The sequence below is a fragment of the Typopeltis vanoorti genome, chromosome 15 (assembly GCF_054136105.1).
Source record: "Typopeltis vanoorti isolate ZY-2024b chromosome 15, IOZ_Tvanoo_1.0, whole genome shotgun sequence".
In the NCBI taxonomy this organism is placed as follows: domain Eukaryota; kingdom Metazoa; phylum Arthropoda; class Arachnida; order Uropygi; family Thelyphonidae; genus Typopeltis; species Typopeltis vanoorti.
Window position 1 is genome coordinate 47,029,577 of NC_143563.1, and position 18,786 is coordinate 47,048,362.

The window sequence follows — 18,786 nt, forward strand, 5'->3', positions numbered from 1 at the left end:
TGAATATTAAAAAAGAAGAAATATAGTGATTATGATATTAAATTTGGCTTTTCATTTCTTGAAGATGAGGACTATTCATTCCTACAGTGTGTCATTTGTGGAGAAGTGCTCACCTATAATTGTTTAAAACGTTCCCTCTTTTCTTGTCATTTAGAAACAATACATGAAAATTGTGCAGTAAAGCCAGCTGATTTTTTAAGCGGAAATTGCAAATACCCAAAACAGCTAAATATTGATTTGTGTGTTTATCACTCAGAAATCAAGAACAGTGAAAAGCACTTGAGGCATCTTACTTAGTAAGGCTGTGAAATAGCAAAAGCTGGAGAATCCTATTCTAGTCAAGAAAATTTAATTTTCTCCTTTGAGAAATTTATGATTAGGTATATATTTGGCAAAGAAATTGGATGTGATACCTTCTTCCAACCACACAGTATCTCGCTGAATACATGATATGACAATGTTGAATGTATTATTACAGAGTAATCATGGATGTTTTCTAATCTAGCCATTTTAATTCTGTTTGAATGTTACTTGAATGAAGGTAAATCAGAGGAAAGTATGCTGCTTTATTGTCTATAATAATGAATATGATTAGTGTAGACATTTTTGATTTAACTTATACTGATCTCTATGTTGTGAATTTGTACAGATGGAGCAAAATAACAGTATGTTTTAGCATTTTGGACTTTTAGCTGAAAATGAAATTATTTTGGAACCAAGTTGTTAAAAAAAATATTAAAGGGTATCTAAACTTTTTGCAAGTTACTTTGAGAAAGTTTTTTCCATAAATATTAAAAAATCTGAACTGGATTTGTAATCTATTTGATGAGTTATTTGTGGCAGTAGCTGATAACCTGAAACTGGCAGAAAAAGAAAACCTTTTGATATATCAACATCATTCAAACTTCAATGTTTATTCCACACTGAAAATCTTATATAAACTTTTGGCTTTGGTTTAAACAAGAATATCTGTTTTAAGTGTGTGCTGGGCACATACAAACAACATTCTACATTTCTGTAGAATTTAATTTATTTTTTATTTATTTATTTATATATATATATATTATTATTATTATTATTATTATTAAAGAAAAAAAAGTTATTTTATGTAATTTATTTTTTATGTAATTTTTAATGTAATTTTTGGAATATTAAATACAATTGATTTATGATAACTAAAATATCAGGGTTGTGATTGCAAGTTATGTGATCTCCACATGAAAAATGCATATATAAGAAATACTGCTTCTTGTCATTGCTATAGCAGGATCTGTGTTCATAGTGAGGTCAAACTTCTCTTGTAGAAAATTTACAGGCATGAATTAGGATCAGAGAAATCAGTGTTTACCATTTAGAATCAGCGATATTTGATAATTTTTCTTCAACAGCACAGCACCTTCAGTGATATAAGTCAAAAGAACAAAATGAATGAAATTATCATATCTTTAATCAATTAGCTTGTAGAAATTAAGAATTATCTACATGTTATCACAAGAAAAGTATATTTAAGATATTCTCAGGTATTTCTGATGATAGTTTGTTATTTGCAAACTGAAATATCTGGCAGTATATTAAATATACTTTTCTTGTGTTAACATGTAGATAATTCTTAATTTCATGTCACAAATTTCTCTCAAAAATAGTTTGTAGAAATGTATATGTCCGTGTTGAGAACAATTTGTCCATTAGGCAAAAGACACTCAGCAGCACAAATATCTCCCACTGGCTTGATGCCTACAGATATTCCTGTCATTTGTCTGTAAAAAAAATACTGAGATTGGCATAATACAGTGTGCATTATTGTTCTTGTTTTGGTATATTTCAACTCCACAGACTCAGCCATCTTGCTTGATTTGCTAATACACTTGTCATTATTTAGCTAAGTTTTAGAGAGCATTAATATCTGGCAGTGCTGAGTAACTGCGTTTGGGAGATTTCCAGGATGACTGACAATTAAGAGAAAGATGAGTCTTTTCTAATAACAGATAAGTCTTTGACAAACTTGAGTAAAGTGCCTTGTATAGTTCTCAATGGATTACTCACTAACTTTTCAAATTTCTTTTGAAGAGGCACTGTCGCCTGTGCATGCATTTCTCAGTCCATCTTTGAAAGATCATCATCAGTAGGATGAACAGTGCAAATTCCATTTATATCAGTTACTCTGAATCAAACTTTCTTCCTTGAGATTTATGTATGATTATAGTTCACTTGATGAGGTGGAAAGTGATTTCATTTAGTTGACATCATTTTATTCGAAAACATTGGTCATGTGGCATCTAAGCAGAATTAGGTTATCACCTATCTTATGTGATTGGGTGTACTGGCTGCCTCGTTTTTGGCTAGTGAGCCAAACTTCCAGAACACTTTGAAATTTGATCCAAAGTTGTTTAATATTGGATGTGCAGTCTTCAAATTCTCTGCTTGCGAATTGACTCAAAGCTCTATTTGTTAATCTACCAGAGACATCTATACAGAGTCCATCAAAAAAATGTATACACACATTAACAGATGCCATCTATGGACTTTTTTTGAAGTTGGATCGAATTATGGTAGCAATGTGTAGCATGATGTTCTCTCAAAAGATGTCATTACTCAGTCGTGTGAATACACATGACCATCTTAGTTATCTTAAACAGATCTTAAAATGGCTACACTCAATTTGTAGCCATTTTAAGATCTGCATTAATTTTTCTACCAGGCTGATTATAAAAGTTGGCAGATCAGGCTCAGCAGTATATGAGAAATCAGACTAGCTACATCTTCAGATGTTGTATCTTCTTCATTAATGTCAAGACATATTTCATGGCAGATTTACATATATCCAGACCATATTCAAATTCTTTACTGAGGTCCAATATTAAAGTCTCATTTTGATCACATGTCTCCTTGAACTTCATCTCAGCTAAAATTTCATTTTCTTCATCTTCAAATGGTATATGGAAAATAACCATCTCCTGCTTATATTCATTCACATCAGATACCATAATGTAGTTATGATAGTAGTCATAGATAACTCAGCAGGTAAGCATTTTTCATGACTATAGTTATATACAAATTGAACTAAAATCATGCTTGATATTTGTCAAACCATTTCTCCTCTCATATATCAGTAGATCCTCTTGCTATTCTTCTTTATTCAGCTGTTTGGTCATGTTCTTTACTCATTATTGCTCCACTGGCCAAATTGGTTGGTGTAGTGAATATTAAGCTCCTACTAGGCTAATGATCACTACAGAATATAATGCATCTATGCTGAACTTTCTCGTGATTTTGACAATTTTGAATTCAGGGTGTTTATTCATCGATATTAATTGTTGTTGCAGATTGCTCATTTATCTGTTTGGCTTGTTAAGGTATGTATGATGTAAGCAGCACAAAAATATTCTTCTGCATAAACAGCATATCAGTATTGTCCTAAGATGGATTCAGTTCCAAGACAGCATAATGGATTGTGAATGCATTGCACCGCTTCTTCCTGAGTTCTTTCTTTATCATCATCATCGTCAACCTGTCATGTACCCTCAAGGGGTGTACAGGATATGATAGTACTACATGAAAAATTTACATCATTATCGACTTCCTATATAACAATTTTCCTCCAAATCAGTCTGTTACTTGCCAAGACTCCAACATTATCAGATCTTATATTTCTATTGTCTAAGTACTTTGTACCATATTGATCCACTTATATCTTGATCTTCCATCCATCATTTTTTCTGGCAGAGAACACTTGTTTTGCTAATCTTTCCTTGCCCATTCTGTTTAAGTGAATATACCATCTGAGATTAGCTCTTCTAACGCATTCCTGGATGCTGACAATGTCAAGTTCTTTCCTAATATCCTCGTTTTTAATATGATATTGCCATTGATGCCATCTGTTCACACTTCTAATCTTTCTCAGGACTCATATTTGCGGTCTCTAGTCTTAGGTGAAATGTTTTACTTCTGACCCAGCTCTCAGATCCATAAGTTAAAACTGGTTTGAAAACTGTCTTGTATACAGCTAATTTAGTGTTCCGACTAATTTCTCTATTATTCCATATAAATTTATTCAGTTCACTTCCTACCATACCAGCTTTGTTGATTCTGTTGTCTATTTCCATATTTAATTTACCATTTTCACTAAAAATTGTGCCTAAGTAGTTGAAATGTTTTACTTGTTCCACAGGTTCTCCATTCACAGCGCAGTTGACATTTCAACGATTCTACCTATTTTCATTGTCTTTGTATTGCTGACCTTCATAACATATCTATTACAATTATTCAATTTAGTCAGCAAATCTTGCACACTTCTAGCAGATTTTATTTAGAAGTATAACATCATCCACATAAAGCAAAGAGCTGATTAACATCTCCAATTTTGATATCATGTTTAATACCACTTTCTTTCATAATGTGATCCATAGATCATGAATAACAGAGGAGATAATGTACATCCTTGTCTCACACCAGATTTAACATTAAACTATCTTCCTGTACTTCCTTCAATTTTAACTGCTGACTTACAACTCAAATAAAGACTAAGTATTGCTTGATATAATGCCCCATGGACACCATATAACTGTAGCGTATTGAATAACTTCTCTCTTGGCACTGTGTCATATGCCTTTTCCAGATCTACAAAACTTAAATACAGATCTTTGTTATATTCCCAGGCTTTCTCAAGTATTTATCGTAAAGTGAAGATCTGATCCTGACAGCCTCTATTTGGTCTGAATCCAGCTTGTTCTTCACCAAGCTTTTCTTCCACAATCCTTTTCAACCATTTCTCAAGTATACTTGCATAAATCTTACCAGGAACACTCAGTGGGGAAATACCTCTGTAATTATCACATTCAGTTTTATTTCCCTTTTTATATGTGGATACTATGAGAGCTCTACTCCAATCATCAGGAATTCGTTCCTCTATCCAGGCCTTCTGAACTATGCAGAGCAACCACTGTAAGACTTTTGTACCACCATACTGTTGGATCGTAGCTACTGCTCATTCAAGTTTTATTGTCTTATAGTTCTCTCTCGTTAGTATTTAACTAGTTGTAGGCTGATATATCATCCGAACATAAAGAAAATTTGTATTATACTGCGCCACTCTATGTTCTGAATTGCATGAGCAACTTTGATAAATCAACCTTCAACTGTACCAGGTTATTATAAAGCTGATTTTAGGCCAAGGTTCTCACTATTAAGCAGAGCTCCCGCTTTTGGTTCGAAATGTTTAATGATCGGGTCAGTGAAAGAAAATCAGGCAAACTCGAGATTGATCTTAGATAAAAAAAAAAAAAAAAAAAAAACATTTAATGCAGTGTCACATATAATTGATAAACAATAAATCATAACACAATCTTCCAACAGGGACATTACAATTAAACGAATATAAAACTCTCATTAAGATACTATTATACTACTCAGCCGAGCTTAAAATGTATAATTAAAAACTATATTAACAGATCTTATTCTTCTTGTTACAAAGAACTTCTATCACATCTCGACTCTGAATAAAGTTACATCTCAAAACATTTTAAATATCAAATCCATTCAAGATTTTCAGAAAGAATACAATTCATGAACCATCAGACATTCATTTGTATTTCTCTAAGCTCAGTCAATCAAAATTAGTTCTTGTAAGTTTGAGATTCCTAAATTACAACAAATAGGCTTATCAATATTCTCATTTAGTCAATGAACACTTAAATCATTAATATAGCATTTGCCACTTGAAGAGGGAAAAATCTTAGCACATCACACATTCGATCTCGACTCGCTGAATACAGCAACTAGAAATAAATTACTTTCGGCAGAATTAATTTTCATTACTTCTCACTAAGTATAGTAAAGGTAATCTTACTAGGATATAGCTTCATCACATTATAAGGAGATCGAACAACATCTTTAAAGATGTTGTTCGATCTCCTTATAATTCCTTGCTGACTTTTACTTTGTGGTAACACAAACTTAAAAGAATCATCTATTTCTGCAATTGATTTATAGACTCAGGAGAATATAACCTTTTTGCACTTGGTTTAAATTATCTACCCATTTCTTCCATTTCTTATCCATATTATCCTATGTCCTGCACTTTTTCACTGCTAGCCGTTATGAAGTTTTGGTAGAAATCCAACTCCAAAAAAGGTAAGTTAAAATGCCAAGCGATTCCAGGTCCTTTCTATTCCGTTTTCGCCACGTTAAAATCCCCCTTCAGTCTCTAGCTACCGTTCTCTATACTCCCCCACTCATTTTCTCTTTTTTTACTTTTGTTTTTGTGTCCACTTGTTCCTTTTTCCCTCCAGTAACTGGTCCTCACCGTTTTGCTCACATCGAACTTGCTTTTCCCTTGGTATATAGTAGTTCACACTCCAACATGTGCTAGGAGAAATTTGCATGATTTCCCACAACAACCAATCAAGTGATATCACAAGGAATCTTCTGGATATATTAAAATTACATACATCACAGTTTCTTATATTATTATTAAAGGAATAAAGCAAATAAAATAAATGACACTTGAATACAGAGCCTTTTCATGTGTATGATATATTCTAAAATTACATAAATAAAATTAACTAACAAAACTCAAAAAGGAATTACATGAATAACATTTTATAAGCAAGAGACTAACAAAATAAATGTAAAAAAGTCCTGCTTATGATATGGTAGATCATATTAATTATGAAGTATTATTAATTATAAATATCTTCATTCACAATTTAATAATACTTCAGTATTTCTGGTCAAATATCATCTACTCCTGCTGCCTTTCCACATTTCAAGCCTTTGTTGGCTTTTTCTACTTCAATTATGGATATGTATTGCTGACTGTATGCCTGTTGAGTGTTTTTTACCACTGTGCTGTCACTGCTTGTTTCATTTAGCAATTTTTCGAAATAATTATTCCATACTGCAAGGATATCTTTTTCCCCCATTTTCATGTGACCTCTTTATCATCTCTAATTCCTTTTACAGCACTCTTTCCTCCATTTCTAAGCTTCTCCAACAACCTCCAGAATATCTTACCACCTTCTTGATATTTATTTTCTATGTTCTTGCCAAAATCCTCCAATGATGTTTGTTTAGCTAGTTTTACACAGTGTTTAGCATTCTTACATTGGTCTCTGTATTCTCTAAGAGCACAAGCTGACTTATTTGCCAGGAACTTTTGGTATGCTTTCTTCTTTTCCTTCACTGCCTCTTTAACTTCCTGTATCCACCATGGAGTTCTGATTTTTCAGAACTTGCAGACAACCTCACCACATGCCTCTCCTGCTGAATCAATAATTTTCTTCAAGGCTTGCCACTGAATCTCCAAGGTTTGATTCCTGTTCTCAAACTCTTTCAATTTTCTTCAATAATCTTTGTGTATTTTAGTCTACAGTTCACATCTGAGAGATATTATAATCACTTTAGACTAGTGCCTGTTGATGAACTATCTGGCTGTCTTCAGTAGCTATGATTGTCTTCCTTCGTATATGTCTTCATGCTTTATTGACACTCCTCATGCTAATGTACATTAATATAGTGTTTTTCATCCACGCTTCACAGTAAGCAGTAGCCATGGTGTTCAGATGTAGGAACATTTATAATTTGACTCAAGATACCATATTACCATTATCCACTGCCTTGTATATCTTATTTGCATAAACAGGAGTCTCAGCAAAATTAAGTATTCAATGGCAAGATCAATTTGGGAATTTGGGCAAATGATCTTGTATTGGTGGATAAGAAAATCTGCTGGACCTCAGTAGCACTGGGATTGAATTGTTTTGCAAAAATGCTTGGCACTTATTGCAAACATTCATGTTATCCGCAATTTCATTTAGAAATCCTGAAGTATAATTTCATTCACCAAAGGACTTTTCCTATAATTTTTCTACCACAGATTATCACAAATCAAGCAAATTGCACCAGCCTCGTTATTCCAAAATCTTCTTTCAAACTCTTTCTCTATGTGTTTGTGGAATGATGTTTGTTGTGATTGAAATAACACAAAGCAGGAGGTAAGTTCTTAAGAAAGTTCCAAACATTTTTGATCAAGAGAACATTTTTCACATCACATGTGAATCTGAACTAGCAGAGCTTTCAGATGGTTATTCCTGACTTGTAGTTGGCTGATAGTTTTCCAGAAGCAATATTTTTCATTATTTTTGAATGTTCTCAACATTTTCATTAATATCCTGCAGTATTCTTTGGTTTAGATATATTTAAATGAGCCTTATAAGCTTTGAAGCTTTGTGAATAAATTTATATGACATAAGAGAGAAATTAGCCAAAACACTAAACCAGCAGTATACAAAACAGTATTCAAACTAGTTTTAAGTTATGGATTTTAGAATTGGGTTAGAAATAAAGCATTTGATCAAGGACTAGAGACCATAGATATGAGAGTCCTGAGAAAAGGTAGGGAGTGAACAGATGGAATCAATGGCAGAATCATATTAAAAATGAGGATATTAGGAAAAAACTTGAAATTGTTAACATTCACGATTGTGTGAGCAGAGCTAATCTGATCACTTAAACAGAATAGTGGAGGAGGATGTTTGATTCCAAGAGAAAGGCCGAGATCTAGGCAGATTGATTCAGTCAGAAGTTCCCTCTAAAAAGTCCAGTAGCATCCTCTAAAAAGAGGGTTGCAGCAGATGAGCAGCTCTTCTCCATTTCTCTCGGTCTGTTGCCTCCGTCATTCTTAAACCAGTCCATTCCACAATGTCATTAAACCACTCTTTGGTTGTCTTTCCACGTCTTCTCTTCCCTTCAACTTTCCCTTGTAATATAGTTCTTGTCAGATGTCCTGAGGAATCTCTCAGAAGATGTCCTGCAAATCTGGTCTTTCTTTGCAAAATGTTTTTAAGCAGTGTTCTTTCCATCTTTCTATAACACCACATTTCCAATGCATTAATTCTTTCTATATCTCTCTTTGTGAGTGTCCATGACTCACTTCCATAACTTGCAATACTCCAGATTTAACTATTCCAATTTTCACACCTATTTTAATATTCGTATTTATTAAAATTCTCTTCATTTCCATAAATGTCGATTTAGCTTTATCTATTCTATTTCTAATGTCCAACTCTGAAGTTCCTTTCTCCAAGATCCAACTATCTAAATATTGAAATCTTTCCTCCACATCTTATCTTTGCATTATCTCCTATTTTCCTGCTCATTATCATTATTATTATTAGTAGTAGTAGTATTTGACACCTCCAGGGAGTCCAAAGACTTATCGAGGGAGAGTGTGCCAACAGCATCGAACGATAGGTCCCCTTCCAACTACTAACCACGCTCAAACATACTTAACTAAGCCATTAGTAGCATCTCCCAATTAATTAAAATTAAATATCTATTTTATTTGAATTTATATGTTCATGTAAGCAAAAAATATGATTTATTTTTAAATTTTGGCTCTCTAGAGATGTCAGACGACACACTCATCAATTTCATTTAATCCAAATGCAATATCAGCGTTTTCTTGTTGTTTACAGCTACTTGTATTTGCTATATTGCTCTCTTTTGGGGGTTTTATAAGTCCAATCTTTAACCAATGATCCATACATAAGAATTTGAAAGCTAAAAAAAAATACTGTATTTACTCGAATATAACTCTTTTTTCCCTAAATTAAAACTAAAAAATCGTGTTGTGAGATATGTGTGGAATTTTCAGAAACTAAAGTTTTCAGAAAAAAACTGAAAATGGTGCGACTTACCAAGAAGCTCCTACTCACTATCACTACTTTTGGCATCGAGAGCAGTTTCTTTATGTGCATCGTCAAAGTCATGTACCCAAATAGCATCATCTTCTTTCCCATTATTTCAAGCAAAAATTACCAGTAATTTACAAGACTTGAGATACGTAGAGCAGCAAAGAATTGCATATGATTGGTGCAGTATTAACAAAAGATCGCACGAACCAAAGACAAATTATCATTTCAACAGTTGAGCTGAAATGCTAATTCCCTTCAACCGAATTCCATAATATCTGAAACACATTCACTATATATTTCTTAGTTTTAACATGTTAACGAAGGGGATGGTGTCAAGCAAAACCATATGTTCCACTGGCAACATATGGTTTTGCTTGGTCTATACAGGTTTCTGTTGGAGTGGGGATGTGATTCATTAGTTAGTGTCATTTTATCCCTGTTGTCTCTAATTGCACTGTTTGTTGAAAAATATGACTCCTTTATAATTATGCATAGCCGAAAATTGCCACGTACCCCCTAACGACCTTTCGCGTACCACACTTTGAGAAACACTGCCTTAATTTTTATTCCTCTCTAAACATCTGTTCAGTATAAAGGTTAAATAATAATAGTGATAACTTACATCCTTGTCTAACTCCTCTCTCTCTTTCCACCAGGAATTCTTCTGTTTCCTCTCCATTTACACATACTGACGCTGTTTGCATCCAATATATTCTCTTTAAGATTTTCAAATCATACGAGTCAGTATCAATATTTTCTAGAATATCAAAAAGCCTTTTATGTTTCACTGTATCAAATGCCTTTTCAAAATCTAGAAACCCCCAAAACACCTTTCCACCATAATTTAGTGTTTTCTCCCCAATAATTCTTAGACAAGTTATAGCCTCTCTAGTTCCTCTGTTGGTTCGGAAACCAAACTGTTCTTCATTCATTTCTTTTTCTATTTTACTCTTAATTCTCTCCAAAATTATTTGTGCCAGAATTTTTGCTGTGTGAGTTATAAGACTTATCATTCTAAAATTATTACAGTCTAAAACTCCCATCTTTTTTTAAATGGAGATAAAAATTGATCTTCTAAACTCCTCTGGCAATTCTTGTCCTTTGTAAATTCCATTAATAATTTGCCATAACTGTTCCTTACCTTTTTCACCTATATTTCTTATAAGTTCTGTATACCATCTGTTGTGGTTTTCCTTCTTTCATCTTTTGAATTGCTAGATTCAATTCCTCCCTCATGATGTATAACCTCTGCCCACTATACTCTTTCATTTGATTTTCTCCTCTTTCTCTGTCTTCCTACATATTCCTCCCATCTCTGTAATATCTTCTCTTTTTCTATCAAAATTTGACCTCTTTCATTCTTGACTGCTCCAAACTTTTGTATCTTTCTCCTTCCTGTCATCATATTAGTGTTTTTATAAACACCTTTTATGTCATTTCTTTCTGCCTTTGCTGTTGAGTCTTTACTCATTTCATCTAACCACTCTTCCTTTTTCCTTCTTATCTCTCTTTGTAACTCCCTATTCAAGTCTATACTGCTTTTTTTCCTCCTCTGTTTTACTATTAACTAGTTTTCTTCTTTTTGTTATTTTTCTCAAAATACTTTCTGTTATCCATGGTGTTTTTCTTTTCTCTCTTTCCTCCTCTTTTTTTAGCTAAATGTATTTTGTAGCAGTAATTATGCTTTCCTTCAGAATCTTCCATTTTTCACTTACATTATCACTTACTTGTATATTTCTCTCCTTTGTTTCTTTCTCTACTTTCTTTGTGAATTTATTCGCCATATTTGGTATTTCCAGCTGCTCTATATTCCATGATTTATTTTGTTTCTTTGTAATTACTTTTTTAAACTTAAAATTCATCTTAGTTGATAACAATATATGATCTGTATTACTGTCTGCTCCTGGATATGTTGTCACATCTTTTATATTATTTCTATATCTTTTGTTTATCAAAACATAATCTATCTGATTTCTTCTATTATTTATATCCTCCCCTGGGGCTTTCCACATATACAATCTTCTTGGATGTTTTTTAAACCAAGTGTTCATAATTGTCAAATCATGTTTTCTACAGAAATCCAACAACATATCTCCTCTTTCATTTCTCACTCCCAATCCATATAGCCCAACAATATCTTCCTCTTCCAGTTTTTGCATTCATATCACTCTCTATTATAATTATATTTTTTGTGTCTTTACATTTCAAACACTTTTCTATATCACCATAAACTCTCTCTACATCCTCATAATCACAAGTAGGTAAATATATCTGAATAAATAAAATATTTCTTTGTTTTGCTGTCATCTTTACCACCAAAACTCTGTCTGAGATTTGCCAGTAGCCTTCCACATATCCTGCCACTTGTTTATTCAGTATTGTACTTACACCTGCTTGATGTTTCTCCTCTCCTCCTGAGTAAATTACTCTCATTCCATCCTCTGTTCTAAAATCTTCTTTTCCTTTCCATCTCACCTCAGCCATTCCCAGAACATCTATTTTCAATCTTAACATCTCCATTTTTGCAATCTCCAATCTTCCAGTTTGAAGTAAGGTATTCACATTCCAAGATCCAATGTGAAATTTGCTTTTAGCCTCTTTTCCATATGTATATTTTACTTTTTCCTCTTCTCCACCTCCCACAGGCTTTAGTAGAGATGATTCATATGATTGACATGCATTCTTGTCAATATCTATACTGGAATAAGTGACCTCCCTTGGTAGCCAGTTGCATTCCAGACCCAGGTGTCCCATCCTGAACTTTGCATTGCTCATCATTTTGATCCTTGCTGCTCATCCAAACCAGAGAAACGTAGAAGCAGTGGTTTCCCATTGCCTTCTATGTATGAAGAACATAAAACGATTCACCCCTAGCCCTCAAATACTCTAATAGCACTGGGGAGGAAGAAACAAGAAGAGCAGAAAGAAATAAGAGTAGGGGACCATCCTATAGATAATATACAGATGTATATTACCTGAAGTAAGGTATGCTCCAGCATCAAGTACCTCAGGTTTGCCACTCCCGTACTCACTAAAATGAGCCCTTGAGGATAGAAGTTCCCTAGAAGACCAAAATATTAAATATGACAATATCCAGACTCTGACAACTAATTGACTAATTTGGAAGAAAATTGTTAATAGGAGATCAGTAATAATGTAAACTTAATCATGTATTACCTGTCTATGCACCTTGAGGGTATGTATCGGGAAATTGATGCTAATCATGATGATTATAATAAGCTTGTCATGGTAGTCTAAAACTATGATTTTTTTTTTTTTCCCCACAATTTTTAAATTTTCTTACCCATAATGGTAAAAGAAAATCGCTACAGTTTGAATTTTTCAAACCGGTCAAGTGGAACTTGAGTTGTCACAAAATGAGAGGAAGCCAGCCAGTTATCCATGCTGAAACAGTACTAGGCAGAGACTGGTACATACTGTCATAGCTAACTGGGGGTGGTGGCAGAGGGGGGGGGGAACGATGATCTGGTTACTTTAGTCACCCAATTTTGTGACATACATGCATGTTTATGTTGAAAATTAATGATGTATGTGCATAAAGATATTTCACATTAAAAAAAAAGCTGTGAAAATCTGTCTGTCATAATGGAACAAACTTGATTCACAACCACATTTGAGATTCTGTATGTCTTCCATTCAACCATATATTGCTATACTTTGTTCAGCTAAACAGGCCTGACAATGACATCAAATGTATGTTTCATTTTGATTTATAACTACATATTAATATTATGTTTAAGGATTTGCTATCATGCATCATAGTATGCTACATAAATATATTTTCCATAGTGTTCTTTTCATTCTCAAAGACCAGAGCAGGTATGGGTATTTAATAATAATAATTCATATTATATCAGTATCACTTATAAAAGAATAATACTGGAAATGTTTTATAGGACTGCAGGAAACAACACCCAAGCCTTGCCAGCAAATTTCAGAGAATATAGACTTGGTGGTTTGTAATAAAATTATCACATAGGAGACTCATGACAAAAAAAAAAAAAAAAAATGTAGGGAATAGTTGATACAGTGTGTAGATGATAAAGAACACATATTGGTTTAGTAGCACATTTGGTGGGATTCTGTCAGGACAGAAAGCTTTATTGGTATCCAGATTTTTCAAGATGTCTTTCTGGCAGAATGTCGCAGGAGGCATGTAATACAATGTTCCAGGTAAAGGAGGTGATTTGCCTTAGTCATATATGCAGGAGTTGCATGAGAAGAATTGTAGCAAGAGATTAGTTTCATCTTTAGGTGACGTTGCAATGGTACATTTGTGTGAGAAAGAGGTGGAAGCACAGATAGACAAAAGTTGCACTCAACAGCTTTTCCAAGAGACCAGAATTTTCTACATTTAGCTTTTCACAGTCAGACTTAGCTATGTTAATGACTATTAAGCTGTTTTCTTTTCTTTGGCTGTTATGGCACAGTTTTTAGAAAACCATGGCTTGAATATTAATAAAATGGTAGGAATGAAGGTCTTCATTCCAACACAGATACTATTTTGTAACAAAATCAAAACAAGTATTTGAATCAAGAACAGAAGTCTAACTATTGCTGAGAAATGAGGGCATTCCACTAGAGATGAAACTTGAATGAAATTCTGATCTGACTTACCAAGAGTAGTGGTCATCTCAACATTGTACAGGGATGAGGAACTGTTAAGAAAAGATCTGGCATGTTGGGATCATTAGAGAGAATTGTCAGGAATTCTGGTTAGGAAAGGAATTATTTTGCTTTGTCATTGTTTACAGCAAATACCTCTGCTTCTTTCAGCTTGTGAATGGAATGGGAAAAGTGAGCTAGTTAGTCATGGACATGAAAGTCACTGAGGAAGGTGGCTTCACTGTTAGAGAATTTGACAGTTTCATCTAATAGAGAATTCAAGTACTTGATATGACTTTTTTGGGAGAGAAGAAATTTCCAGAGCTAGGGTTATTTCAAACTTTGAAGTAATCAGTACCAAATGGTCATTTAGGACCTTTCTCCATCATTTATTTCCATCTTTAATTTTACTCATACCAGGCTCACATGGTTTTGAATTTAGGCATGAAATAACATCTATCTCCTAATTTACCTCACTGATATCAACAATCTCCATTCAAGAAGACTAGAGATCGTCTTAATTTTTCCTGTCTTTAATTTTTTTCCTCACGTCTCAGTGGATGTGTGAGCTGTTAGGAAAATTAAGGAGAATAGACAGTGAGAAGAATGCATAGAGTGACCTCTCTCCACTCTGCTGTGATAGAATGATATTAACAATGATGGTATTTGAGAAAAAAACTTGTATTACGAATAAATTGTGCATAGTCATCTCTCACTATAGCAGACTTGTAGGGACCAGAGAAATAGTTTTTGGTGCAATTTCTTTAACTATAAGGTATCTATAGTCTGAAATTTTTGGTAATTGTTATACCAAGTGACTTGTAGCGGTGTGTGTGTGTGTGTGTGTGCTGTAGCGAGATGGCATTTATACAGTGATGATACTATGAATAAATCAAGTAATTTAAATTTTAGTTTATTATGAAATAGGGAAAGGTATCGGTCATATTGATCATCCTCTGTAGGCCCAGGAAAACAAATCATCTATGGAATTCAAAGAAACATAGATTGTCTGTTACAGATATGTTATTAAGCTCTTAAATTATCTGAATAGTAGCAGCTTTTGCTAATTAACTTGATTAAAATGTTGTAATTTTTTTTTTTAATTATTAATATATTTATAAAGCAGTTGATTGGATTATTACAAAACTGATCTTGTATTTTACATTTAGGGAGATGTTCCAGCTGCTCGTAGTATTCTTTCTTTAGCCTTTCAAGCCAACCCTAATAGTGAAGAAATCTGGCTTGCAGCTGTGAAACTTGAAAGTGAAAATAATGAATATGAACGTGCTAGATTATTATTAGCTAAAGCCAGAGCTAGTGCTCCTACAGCAAGAGTAAGTAAAATGAATTGTTTGATTTGATTTTTTAAAAAATTATTTAAGTATAAAAGCTGCAACACACTCTTTTATACTTAAATAATTTTAAGTATAAAAGAGTGTGTTATATAATAAAGAAACTTAAATAATAAAGAAACTTAATAAATGATGATTATATTGACTTTATTAATAAATTCAACGTGTGCAAGAAAAAATCAGAAATTCCTGTGAAACAAAAGAAAAAAGAATGACTCTCACCTCAAACTATAGAACTACTGAAAAAGAGAAAAGAACTGAAGAAACCTGAAGAAAATTTTCTAGAATACAAAATTATCTGTAACTTACTAAGGAAAAGAATTCCAGAAGACTATAAAGCTTTCAGGATATAAAAAACTAAGAGAAGCAGTGCAGGCAAAAACCAGCCTGGAAAAAATAGAGAAAGACTTAAATTATAAACAGTCAATTCCATCTGCTTTACAGGATCAAAATGGAGAAAAACACACTAATAGAAAAAGGATACAAGAAATTGTGCAGAATTTTTATAATGATCTCTATGCAACAAAGTGCCAAGTTTCAGAACCTATCATTCCAAAACCAAGCAATATACCAGATGTACTTCCGGAAGAAATAGAATATGCCCTTAAGAAAATGAGTAAAAGGTAAAGCCTCAGGACTTGATCATGTTAAGGCTGAAGAAATCCAACAAGGTGGACCAATTATTTTCAAAGCATTGGCAGATTCACGTGATACTTCAAAGAAAGAAAGATTCCAGAGGAATGGAAGACCTCAAAAACCATACTTCTATTCAAAAAAAGGAACAAGGAAGACATAAAAAACTATCATCCAATCTATCTACTCTCTTACATATATAAAATCATGAACAGAGTAATACTGAACAGAATCCAAAACACTCTCAAAGACAACTCCAGTAGAGAGCAGGCAGGATTCAGGAGAGGCTTCTCCACATTAGATCATATCCAAGTCATTTCAAAACTAACAGAAAAAATGCAGAGAATACCGAATCCCTCTATGTTTCCTCTTTATTAATTTTAAAAAAGCATTTGATACCATAGAACACTTTGCAGTCATCAGTGCCTTACTGGAAATAAATGTGGATCCTACTTACATCCACATGATAAAAGAAATGAACAAAAATCAGACCACACAAATAACACTATTTGATCAACCTATAAATATAGATATAAAGAGAAGGGTCCGTCAAAGCAATGTGCTCTCCCCAAATCTATTTACCAGCACTTTAGAATATATTCTGAAAAAAAAAAAAAAAAAATAGATCTAAATGGAGGAATAAGTATAGATGGTGAAAAACTTCAAATCCTTATGTTTGCTGATGATCTGTTACCGATATCCCACAACCCAAAAAACCTTGAAGAAATGGGTGAAAAAATATACACAAACAGGTAAGATAGGCTTAGAAATGAATCTAGAAAAAACAAAATGGATCAAAACATCTACACAAATGACAGTCACCTATGTATTGATAACATCCCTATAGAACAAGTTAACTCCTACAATTACTTAGGACAAACAATAAAAATGAATAATGATTAATCTGAAGAACTAGCAAAAAAGAAAGAAAGCTGCATGGCTATCATTCAGCAGACCAAAGGAAACACTTACTCATCCAAATCTTGACATCTCTGCGAAGGCAAAACTATTTAATAGTGACATACTTCCATCACTCACATATGGATCAGAAACATGGAACACGACAAGAAAAGAAGAAGAAACTCTCAGAATAACTCAGCGTGCAGTAGAATGCAGGATTTGTAACATCAGAAAATGGAACATGTTAGAAACACGGAACTAAGAAAGAGATCAGGCATAAAAGATGTGGTAGCTGTAGTATGTGAAAGCAAGATGAGATGGGCAGGTCACATAGACAGACTCGGGGATAACAGATGGACATATAGAATACTCAACTGGCAACCAAGAATAAAGAGAAAAACAGGAAGACCACCTACAAGATGGGAAGATCCACTAGTGAAATCTATGGGTGTAACATGGAAGAGAGAGAGAGGCTCAAGGTTGAGATCGTTGGAGGCATCTTTGTGACCTGCACTCATGGAGATTACCTTGATGGACAGGTCCATCAAGGTAATCCTTCAGTTGAACAATGGGAGAGCAATTTTCAAGTTGAATTATTGAAATTTTAATATCAGCAAGTATAAAGGTTCGTGAAAAATTCTTCTCTAAATTTATGTAATGATACATATATATGAAAAAAAAATGCCAAACAAGAAATATTTTAGAAAGTATAGAGGATTTCTGTATTATTTATTTCATTTGATTTTATTTTTTCATTTTATAAATTGTTATTAAATGAAATCAGTATTTTGTATTTCACTGATTTGTGAGTTCCCTAATTTTTGTTCCTTAAATTTCTTAAAATACTTATTCTTTTTTTTCAGATAGTACCAAAAAAAAAAAAAAAACTGGCATAAGATGGTTAGGGATTATGAACTACAAATTTAAGGATGTTTATCTCTGTATCTTTACACTATTTTTCTGCACTTAAAAAAATTACATCTGAATGACTCCCAGGAAATCAGGAACTCATCGAGGGAGGCCACATACTACCTGCACTACCATTGTCACTGTCATACTACCATTGACAATCCATTCCAATCATGCACCACTCAATCTATGAGAGAAAAATCCAACTCTCACCCATTTTGATTGCATTCATTCTCAACTTCCATTTATTCTTTCTTGTCCTCTCTCTCTCCAGTATATCAGGATCACAATGTAAACCAGAATATCAGACCTGTGCACAATAGTCCAAGTAGGGTCTTATCAAAGCCATGTACAGAGGCAAAATGACTTTCTTATATTTACATGTCAAAGTTTGTTTCAGCATTGCTATTATCTTTTGAGTTGTATTTGCAGTCTTTGCTATCTTTTTCTTCTTCTCTCTTTCATCATCTATGTGGATGATGATGAGGCTGAATGAACTCTTTCCACTTCTGTCTGTCCCGGGAGAGTCCGAACAATTCTGTCCAGTTTGGTATCTCTTGTTGTGATTTGGTTTTCAGGTCCTCTTTTATTTTGTCTATCCATCTAATTCTGGGCCGTCCTTTGGATTTTCTACCTTCCATTGTTGTATTCAGGGCTTTAGATGGTAGTCTTTC

The 18,786-nt window shown here is 33.4% G+C and overlaps 1 protein-coding gene across 1 annotated transcript in view; it reads left to right on the forward strand.

Annotated features, from left to right (window-relative positions):
• Window positions 1-18,786, forward strand: part of Prp6 (pre-mRNA processing factor 6) — a 251,296-nt gene that overhangs the window by 185,461 nt on the left and 47,049 nt on the right. The window contains exon 18 of the mRNA XM_090405026.1: window positions 15,488-15,652. Within this exon, the coding sequence (XP_090261152.1) occupies window positions 15,488-15,652 (165 nt within the window). The remainder of the gene's footprint in view (window positions 1-15,487; window positions 15,653-18,786) is intronic.